Genomic DNA, 10,479 nt, shown 5'->3' with positions numbered 1-10,479 from the left:
AGGTGAGAAATAAGGGCCTTAGTTAGGAAGGGAGGAACAGCAGACCGACACTTAGCAGAGTGCCAGCCGATAGAAATAAAAGTCATAAATGCAAGCCACATTCGTAAAATATCCTAGGAAGACCTTTAGAAGACCAAAGAGAAACAAGTACATTCAATTTTAGGAATATGTTTTGTTTAATATAAACTATTCAAAATACTATAATTTCAGCATGTGAGCAATAAGAAAATTGGACATGTTTTTGATACTATTTTACAACGTGGTATGTATTTTACACTTAGCACATTTCCATTTGGACTAATTACATGCCAAATAGCTACCATGTTGGCTGGTGCAGGAAGTAATTCTGGATGTGGTGCATGTGGCAGCGGGGCGGGGGAGGGGGGATGTGTGGCAATAGGAAAACAAGGGGGCATCTGTGTGGCTAAGGTCTGTCTGGTATAGCCATCCACAGACACAGTAAATATGAAAGTGGAGGAGCTTGGGACTGAGGAGATAAGGAATTCAAATTTGACTTTGGGCACACAAATGAAAACGTTTTACAGATGACTGAGAACATTACTCTGGGGCTCAGGCGCTGGCCGTGGCAGAAGAAGAAATGTCAAGGGCAGTTAACAGATGGCAGCGGAAAGCATGGGCACAGTTGACTTAGCCCAGAGTCCTCAGGCAACAGGAAGGAAGTCAAGAACAAACAAACAAGCAAACAAACAAGTCAGAGACCTAGTGTCACAGGCTCCAGGATGAACAGATGTTTGCTCGCTGGCCTGTCCTTTTTGTTCTTGTGACTGATGTTGAGAAGGGGCAAGGAAGAGATTGGAGAGGTGGCTCAGTAGTTAAGAGCACTCTCTGCTCACCCAGAGGCCATGAGTTCAATTCCCAGCACTCACATGGCAGCTCATAACTCTCATAACTCATAACTCCAGTTCCAGGGGACCCGATACCCTCTTCTGACCTCCTCAGGCACCAGGCATGCATGTAGTGCACAGATATGTGCAGGCAAAACATCCATCCATATAAAAAATAATCAAAAGAAGAAATTTTTAAAAATTAGAAGATAAACGGCCGGGCGGTGGTGGCGCACGCCTTTAATCCCAGCACTCGGGAGGCAGAGCCAGGCGGATCTCTGTGAGTTCGAGGCCAGCCTGGGCTACCAAGCGAGTCCTAGGAAAGGTGCAAAGCTACACAGAGAAACCCTGTCTCGAAAAACGAAAAAAAAAAATTAGAAGATAAAGTAAACTGAATTAACTCTTCTATTAAAAACATAAAAGAGGCAAGGAAGAGATAGGAAGGAGCTGGGGAGTGTAGGAGCTTCTTGGTCCCAGAGACCGTTATTTGGGGATCCCATGGCCTGCTTAGGTGGTCACTGTCCCTGGCTTGGGCTGGAGGGGCCATTGTTCTGGCTCACATTGCTAGGAGGCCCCTGTTCATCTCCCTGTGCCCTGTCAGCCCAAGGGAAAGTACCTGGCATTTTCATCCACCCACAATCCTTAGATCCCCCTCAAACTCCATTTCCGCCTCGAGCTCCATAAGGCCGGCCCAGAAGGAGCTGAGAGACTTCACCACTCTGTGGGTGCGCTGGTGGCTGATCTTGTCCGGCCTCAGCGGTACTCCCTTCCTCCGAGCCACAATGATGCCCGTGGAGATTGAGTCTTACGAAGGGCTCTACGGGCTAGCCAGGGGCTTGTTGCCTGCAACAGCTGTGTCAAGGCTGTGAAGGGCAGTGCCTGGAAGGAAATGGATCCTAAGCCATCAGGTGGGGTGTCCGATCAGCTCCAGCATGGCTTCTCAGCAGGACCTAGAGGAGGAAGGGAAGAGCGGGAGGAAGGGGAACCCAGAAGGTCTGAAAGGGTGAGGTCATGACTTAGGGCCTCCAGGTAGTCCTCCAAGTTCTTCTGGAACAGGTTGGGAGGCATTGTGTTCAGTGTAGACGGGAACAGACTGAGAAATCAGGCTATCTGGAAGAGGAGGCTCACAGCCTTCCAGACCAGCCTCCATATGCAGTGTGGGAAGGTCCAGGTCCCCCCCAGCCCCCCTCCCCAGTGATGAGCTCTGATCTGGTGTCTGCAGACTGAGGAGAGGCAGGAGCTTGACAAAGTCATGCCTGGTCTCAGCTTTTTCTATGAAATGACCTTGGAGCTGTCAATCATTCAAAACTTGAATTTTCTGAGTGCCACTTTTGGCCTTCCTGCCGTTTTTTTTGGCAGGTTTGGGAACCCGAGGGAGGGCTCCCTCTGGAGGCTCCCCATGGTATGGCAGTGTGGAGCAGCTATTCGTTCTAGCTTTATTCTTAGACTGAGGGTGTGAGGGGGATATTCGGGATATTCAGAGGTGTGAGGGAAGGGGGATATTCGGGATATTCAGAGGTGTGAGGGAAGGAGGTGAGAACAACTTCTTAGGCAGGAGCCACATTTAAGCAAGGCCTGGACCCCCAGGCCTCCACAGCTCCCTCACAGTTGGCTGAATGTGGTCCTTAAACTGGTGTTTTTGATCTTCCAGGACGTGTAAGAGGGAGGCGGAGGAATCGAAGCTCAGTGAGTGTTGAGTTCAAGAGAAGGCAAGGGAGGGCTGAGGATTTTATACTCTGGTTTGGGATCCAGGGTGTTCCTCTCAATCCCGAGTCCTGGATACCATCACCTGTCACTCTTATCAAGACACATCATCATAATGGCTTGGGTGGGATATTGAAATTATTGTATATCCTGCCCCCAGCTGCCCACCAGTCTTCCAAACTGGCCCATGCTCTTGTCTCTGGCTTCACAAGCTGTAGGGTGGCTCCATCATGGTTTAAGGTCGGGAATTCAGGGACTGTAAGCAGTAGGAGAAAGAGAGCTTGACATTCCAGGTGCTGGTGGATTATGCGGACAGGGGTGCAGGAAGTCCCCCCTCTTCCTCATCTCAGGCCCCTGTCATGCTTTTGCTGTCCCTCCTTTGGTTCCCGTGGGGCCCTGGGTTGAAACTGAAATGCTAGAATTTCTCGTGTTCATGCTGAAGGTTTTGCCTCCCGGTTCCCAGAAAGCACACAGCAGGGACTAGCTGACGGAACGGGCTGTGAAAAGAGGTTAATGCAGAGTTGGGGGTGGGTGACGTGGATACTGCCTCTCTTGGCCAACCTCAAGTCTGTTGACGTCTCCCGTCCTCACCCCACCTCCGGGATTTCAGCTAGGTCTTCCGATGTCCCCCCCCCCCCCCCCCGCGGCTTTCCAGCTTCCTCTCTAGCCCCCACAGTTCTCTGCTCCTCCAAACTGCAGCCAGGGGAAAAAGCCCTAACACATTCTCCCGCCCCTGCTCCCCAGTCGCATTGGTTCTCTACCCTCCCTGCAGCACCTGGCGCCCCCGGTCTTCCAATTGGCCAGCGGCCCCATCAATCCTTGCCTGGCTGTGCTGATGTCATCCTGCAGTAGCGGGGATGGGGTGGGAGTGAGTGAGAGAGCCAGAGAGAGAGCGAGAGTGAGGACGCTGGGCTGGAGAGCAAGGGAAGCCACAGCAAGTCTTCCGTCTCGGCCACCGAGCGGGTCTGCACGCATCTGCTGTATGGACCAGCGCGGTCAGCAAGCTCCTTTCTGATCTTGTCCCACTGCCCTCCCCTCCTTGCAGACGTTCTGCATCCCTCCCCCAAGGTGGCATTAGCAGGCTTGAGGCTCCCAGGGGACGGGAACGCCTGGCCTGGCGTGCTTTACGGCGCACCATGATCCTCCTGCTGCTGTCCCTCTTGATGGCCTCTCTGCTCCAGCTCAGCTCTGGCAACAAAGGTGAGAGAGACCGGGATGGGGGCCTCCGAACTGGGGCGTCGGGCTGAGTGATGTGGGGGTATGGAGGGAAGGAGATGTCGAGACTCTGGCGCATGACAGGTGTCCTTTCCCTTCTGACTGCCTCTTTCCATCCTTTCCTCAGACCTCTTCCCTTCACCCTTCTCACCTCCAAGGGCCACCTCCTCCTCTCTGGTCCATCTCTACATGTGCTCGCCCAGCATCCTGCTTGTATTTGGTCTCCATTCCCACCTAGGGTCTCTCTGCCCCCCTCCCCCAACTCCTCCATGCTGCTAGACACCTCCTGTCTCAAAGGAACTTGCTCTCCGAGGGTGACATTCCCTCAGCTTCGTTTTCACTGGGTGTGCACACTAAGGGTGTGTGGCCGATCCATCTGGGGAGAAACTGTGTACCACAGCTCAGCAATTCCGAGCACGTATATTTTTTGTGTCCCTCTGCATCCAAACCCTTCTGCATGCATCCGCTGGGTGGTGGGTGACCACAGCTGCCCTCTCTGGCAGACAGCAGATAAATTCAGTTGGGTGAGACCGTCAGGGGGGAGGGGGAGGGTGGGGCCAGGGGCAGAGGGTTCAGGTAGGCAGAAGGGAGGGAGAAAGGCTGGAAAGGGCAGAAAGGGGTGTGGGGTGCCCCAGGAAAGAGGTGAGAAGGGAGAGGAGGAGTGGGAAGGGAATAAGAAGGGGTGGGGAAGGAGAAAGGTAGAGGCAGAAGGAGGGAGGGAAATCAGCAGGAAAGGTGAGAAGTGGGGGAGGAGGCAGCCAAGAAGAATGGACACAGGACAGCCACAGGAGGGGACGGGGAGAAGGGCTCAGGGGCCACAGGAGACACAAGCTTGCAGGATGCCTGACTCTGTCCTTGGTGGTTCTGTCTGTCGTCTTCCATGTCTGGCTGGAGCTCCTACTTCGGGATGGTCCTCCTGGCTCTCCAGCCTCCTATCACTTCCCACTTGGCCTCCCATATACCATCTTGAGGCTTTCTCTTCGGCCCCCGTTAGGGAAGAGGTTTATGGCGGTCACCCTCATGAAATGGTGAGGCCTGCATTTTCCAGGGCGTTTGTTGGCCTGTGGTTAGAGGAATGAACAGAAATCAGAATTTCTTGCTCATCATGAAATACTGGGGTGAGAGTCCTCCGGTGACTCAGTTTCCCTCTGATGACATATCCTCCCCTCTCTGGGTCTGGCTTTGGGAGCATGGATGGGCCCAATGGGATTAGGTAGATCAGGTGGTGGAGGCGGGGTCTGGGGATGAGGTCGAAGTGATATGCGTGCCTTTCCTGTAGCCCCTCAAGAGCTTGAGGGGAGTTGGTCCTGGGGAAGAGTTTCTACTTGAGAGCATCTGGGAGAAAGGGTGATGTACGTAGGGTAGAGAAAATTAGGATTCGGTCATAGGTCTTTAAGAGTTCAGGAACTGTGGGGTGTGGAGGTCTTGAGAGGACCTAGAAACGTACTGGTTGTGACTGCATTCTCTCGGGTGTGGGGATGGGAAGTAAGGCAGGGATTTGCTGTGTTTCTAGGCCAGCTCTATAATCCCCTAGGACGTCGTCGCTCTGCTGGGTCCAGTCATTTGTCATTGATTGATTGCTCTGCTCTCTCCCTGCCCCTCTCTGCCCCCCCTGCGACTGCCCTATATACTTCTTTCCTCTCTCTTTTCCTGGGAGAATGGCTTGGAGTCTGGGCCGGACTTGGAGAAGTATAGAGTGAAGGGATTTGGGTTGAAATTCAGTATCGGGGAGGATAAACCACTGAGATCACAGGAAATTGGCCAATACTCTTCCCTAGTCTGAACTCTTCCTTCACTCATCCCTGTCCTTTCCCAGGACCTTCTAAGGGCCACCATTTTTTTTTTCTTGAGTCCTTAGTCACCATTTGCTGAGACAAAAAGACAGTCTAGGAGATTCTCTACCCTTAACCATGATCCCCAGGGGGAGAGAGTGGTCCCTTCCTCACAGGGAGGTAGTTGCCATGGAAGCTGCTTCTCCGGTTCTACGGAAGGCTGTGACCTCCTACAGAGCCTCTGAGTCCTTCTGTGCGCACTCTTCTCCCTCCTGCAAGGTGGCGAGGCCTGGAAAGGGTGTTGATCTAGGGTGTGGGCTTAACAAGGGCTGCATCCTGGGAGTGGAGGGTCAGCTCATAAGTACTTTCTCTCTTCTCCCTGGGGTGGGGCCAGCCAACAAGCACAAGCCATGGATCGAGGCCGAGTACCAGGGCATTGTCATGGAGAACGACAACACGGTCCTGTTGAATCCACCACTCTTTGCCTTGGATAAAGATGCCCCGCTGCGCTATGCAGGTAACTGGGGCTACCGCGCGGTGGGATTGGGAAAAATGACTGGGAAGACAGAAAGCAAGAGAGGGGTGGGAGGTCCTGGTAGCGGGAGTGATGGGGAAGGGGGGCACAGGCCTGGGGAAAGCATCAGGGAAAGGGAGGTGCAAGAAGGGGGATGGGCTGCACAGAAGAATGAAGATGTAGCAAAGTGTGTCAGAGTTGAGCAGCCAGGGAATAAACACAAGAGATTTTGCAGACCTCAGCCCTGCTGGCTCTGAGTGTGGTGCTCAGGGAAGCTGGGGATCATTGACACTCATGTCATCAGGAGAAGGGGTTGGAGTTTGGGAGGAGATGTGCAGCTGGGCACGACCCAGGCAAGGAGGCTGAGGGCTGGAAGGAGATGCTCTGGGTCACGTGGGGACTCATTTCTTCTCTTCCTGCCTTGCCAGGTGAGATCTGTGGCTTCCGGCTGCATGGATCTGGGGTACCCTTTGAGGCTGTGATCCTGGACAAGGCAACAGGTGAAGGGCTGATCCGGGCCAAGGAGCCTGTGGACTGTGAGGCCCAGAAGGAACACACCTTTACCATCCAGGCTTATGACTGTGGCGAGGGGCCCGATGGCACCAACACCAAGAAGTCTCACAAGTGAGGGAAACCTACCCCATGCCTGTTTGCTATGGCACCCTTCTCCTTCCTTCAACAATGGTCTCTCAGAGATGGGGCTCTCCTTCGTAAGCTGAGACTGTGACGCTTAGTCCAGCCAGTTCAGTCCTTTCAGCCTCTTGTTGGCAGAGGATAGACCAACCGGAACCTGGGGATGGAACCCACAGCCTTTCTAACCTCTGATGCCTCTCAGTGCCAGGGAAGCCCTCTGCCAATGGGCTATGTCTCCAGCCCCAAATTTACTCTGACAAAGTTCCTACCAAAAATGAGTAATAATGCCCACTTTATTCTTTCTCTGTGTCAACTGCTTGTTGTTTGTTCTAACGTAGCCTTCCATAGTCCCTGACCATTCTGACTGAACGTCACCCTACCCCTGCTATTCATAGAGTTCAGGGATCTCCGGTCAAGGTCACAAGTGTGCAGGAGGATTCAGTGGCCACTCATCCCACTTTGCTTCTTGCAACCTTGGATAATGTACTCAGACATTCTGGACTTGCTTCTCTTTGTCTACACGACAGAGGTGTTGCTAGGAAGCTTATGGGAGATGGCTGGTATAAAAAGTGTGTCCCTTCAAACCTGCTGCACAGCACATGGGCATTGGGCAGCGGCAAGACAAACAGCGAGGAAGAGATGAGAACATTCCACACGCAGCCAGACCCTTCCACGTGGCCCTCCGCTCCATTTGCAGCACACAGCATACATGGGGCGTGTGACACACACACACACAGCTGGGAGGGGCCAGGGAAGGGAGGGATGGTGAGAGCATGGAAGAGGACCAGCTCTCAGACACCTACATTCTGTCACCAGCCAACTTCTCACTAGACGATGGGAGACAGACCAGTAATAAGGGATCCTGGGCCACTGAGAGGCATCAGAGGTTAGAAAGTTCTTTGTGACTCAGTTTCCCTGGAGCCTGGCTCTTAGGGCATAGAATGAAGGTCCTAGACCCAGCTCTGTTTGCCTGGGAAGGTGTGTGAGTCGGGAAGGGCCATGGCTGAGACATAGTTTAGACAGGTGAACTACTCAGATGTATCAACTTATGACTCCCCGTCAAATGCCACTTCCCTGATGGCTGGTTTTAACTTTTTTTTTTTTTGTCTATATCTTTCTCATTTCTTCTGTAAGATTTGACTTTTGTTAAATCAGGGACCTGCCAAATTTACTTATTTGTTTTTATTGTTTTGGCCATTCCACTCACCTTGGCATCCCATTGAGGGTTCCCCAACTACACTGAGATCTGTGTGTGTTATGAGCTGTGTAGATAGGCAGGAGCAGGCAGTTGAAAGGTATTAGATATGTACTGAACCTGTTTATTCTCTTCCTCCTCCTTCTCTCCAGCCTTCTGGACAGAAATCACCAAGATGGCTTCTGGTGTTCTCTAGGCTTGCTCCTTCTTTCCCAGTCATTGGCCCTTTCCTTGGGCCCTCTCCTTGTATGGTTTTATATCTGTTATGAGTGCCCTGCGGAGTGGGACGGGCCGTCTCAAGGGTAGACTGGCTCCCTCCTCCTCTCCGTCCCCATCTGGATTCCTGATTGCATTTTGCTCGGTGTTTGCAGCTGCCTAATGCTTCCATGTCCGTTCTGTTCCTGTGGGTGCAGGGCGACCGTGCATGTTCGGGTCAATGATGTGAATGAGTTTGCCCCAGTGTTTGTGGAGCGCCTGTACCGTGCTGCGGTGACAGAGGGGAAGCTGTATGATCGCATCTTACGCGTGGAAGCCATTGATGGGGACTGTTCCCCTCAGTACAGCCAGATCTGCTACTATGAGATCCTTACACCCAACACCCCTTTCCTCATCGACAATGACGGTGAGCCTTCTCTCTGTCCCTTCTCGCTGCCCAGCACCCTCTTGCTCTCTGGATGACTGACCCAGGGCATTGCTCTTTACTCCTGCCCCTCCCCACGGACCCTCATTTCCTCGTACGCTGTCCCTGTGTGAGGGCCCTTTTCTTCCCGGATACCTCCTTCCCACGTTCTGCGGATAAATGCTCCCGCTGATGCTTACTTGCTTCCTGTGCCTCCCTGGGCTTCCTCTAGCGCACCTGACCTGTCTGTCTATCCTCCTGTTTCCTACCCCAGGCAACATCGAGAACACAGAGAAGCTGCAGTACAGTGGTGAGAAGCTCTACAAGTTCACAGTGACAGCGTACGACTGTGGGAAGAAGCGGGCAGCAGACGATGCGGAGGTGGAGATCCAGGTGAAGCCCACTTGCAAGCCCAGCTGGCAAGGTGAGGCACTCGGCGGGGACCTGCTTGTAAATCTCGTCATGTCGCTTTTTTCACATTTTTCTCTTACCCCGTCTGATGACCACGGAAGGTAGGGTAGGTGCTGGAAGCACATTTCCGGGCAGGTGGTTTTCCTAGGAGCTGCAGACGGTCAGTGCTCACGGCAGGAGGGGACTGCCTTACCATCTGCCTTCTCTTGTCTTACCTGTGCAGGCTGGAACAAAAGGATTGAGTATGCCCCGGGAGCTGGGAGCTTGGCTTTGTTCCCGGGCATCCGCCTGGAGACCTGTGATGAACCGTTGTGGAACATTCAGGCCACCATAGAGCTGCAGACCAGCCATGTGGCCAAGGGATGCGACCGAGACAACTACTCGGAAAGGGCACTGCGGAAGCTCTGTGGTGCGTGTGTCCCCCTCCCCCAGGAGCATCCCTTCCCAGTCATCCCTCACCTTCTCTGTCCCTTTTCTGAAAGTTGACTCCTGGGGCCGTCACAGGTGTGTATATCTCCCATGGGAGGTGAGGCCTGTGGGTAGCTTTGGTGGCCCAGAGGGCAGGTGATGAACCGCTGGATCTGGCACTAGAGGCACCACAGAACAGTATTTGGGAGCAATGGAGAGCTGGTGAATGGGTTGAGTTAATGAGAGACATTGCTATCCTTCTCTTGTCTTTGAAAGGCTGCAGGAGGTGGTGAATGGTCGGCTGCCAGTGCCCCCTTTCCTAATTCCTTCCCATTTCCTCATCCGCTGCTTCTCAGCCCTGACACCTGTGCCTCCTGGGCCCTCTGCAGGTGCTGCCACTGGGGAGGTTGACCTGTTGCCCATGCCCGGCCCCAATGCCAACTGGACGGCGGGGCTCTCCGTGCACTACAGCCAGGACAGCAGCCTCATCTACTGGTTCAACGGCACCCAAGCTGTGCAGGTTCCCCTGGGTGGCCCAGCAGGGCTGGGCTCTGGACCGCAGGATGGCCTCAGTGACCACTTCACCCTGTCCTTCTGGATGAAGCATGGCGTGACTCCCAGCAAGGGGAAGAAGGAGGAGGAGACCATTGTGTGTAACACAGTCCAGAATGGTGAGTCTTCCGTGGGGCCCTAACCTGAGGTGGGACACTGGCTCCTTGTCCCACATCTGTCACCTGTCACTACCCAGTGCAGACTGTTGACAGGTCTCTTTCCCTCTTTTAATTTGTAAGTTGATGGTGCTAGGTTTTTTTTTTTTCTTCCAGTTTTGCTGTGTAGCCCAGGTTGGCCCTTAGCTTGAACGACTAGTCCTCCTGCATCAGCCTTCTGAGCACTGAGATTTCAGGAAGGTCCCACTGTACTCCCCACACCACCTTCAGAAAAAGAGATGGAGTCTTGCCATGTTGTCTAGACTGTCATGGCTGACCTCGAACTCATGAGCTTAAGAGGTCCTCCTACCTTACTTTGCCTGGTAGCTATGACTATGGCAAACGCCACCGTGCACCGTTCATGGGCTAGATTTGCCACCCCTGTAATTCTGTGACTTGCTGAGATGACATTTTGAGATGTTCCTGCTCTGGGTGCAGCGGGACTGACTCCCAGAC

The 10,479-nt window shown here is 53.3% G+C and overlaps 1 protein-coding gene across 1 annotated transcript in view; it reads left to right on the top strand.

The window, feature by feature from the left end:
• Positions 1-3,409: 3,409 nt before the first annotated feature.
• Positions 3,410-10,479, top strand: part of Clstn3 (calsyntenin 3) — a 30,997-nt gene continuing 23,927 nt past the window's right edge. The window contains 7 exon segments of the mRNA XM_052721195.1: positions 3,410-3,749; positions 5,931-6,053; positions 6,479-6,674; positions 8,292-8,500; positions 8,772-8,921; positions 9,132-9,317; positions 9,706-9,987. Of these exon segments, the coding sequence (XP_052577155.1) occupies positions 3,686-3,749; positions 5,931-6,053; positions 6,479-6,674; positions 8,292-8,500; positions 8,772-8,921; positions 9,132-9,317; positions 9,706-9,987 (1,210 nt within the window). The 5' untranslated portion in view covers positions 3,410-3,685.

The sequence above is a fragment of the Peromyscus californicus genome, unplaced genomic scaffold (assembly GCF_007827085.1).
Source record: "Peromyscus californicus insignis strain IS unplaced genomic scaffold, ASM782708v3 Scaffold_6__1_contigs__length_162567912, whole genome shotgun sequence".
In the NCBI taxonomy this organism is placed as follows: domain Eukaryota; kingdom Metazoa; phylum Chordata; class Mammalia; order Rodentia; family Cricetidae; genus Peromyscus; species Peromyscus californicus.
The sequence above is the reverse complement of the archived record's forward strand: the minus strand, read 5'-3'. Positions and strand labels throughout refer to the sequence as shown.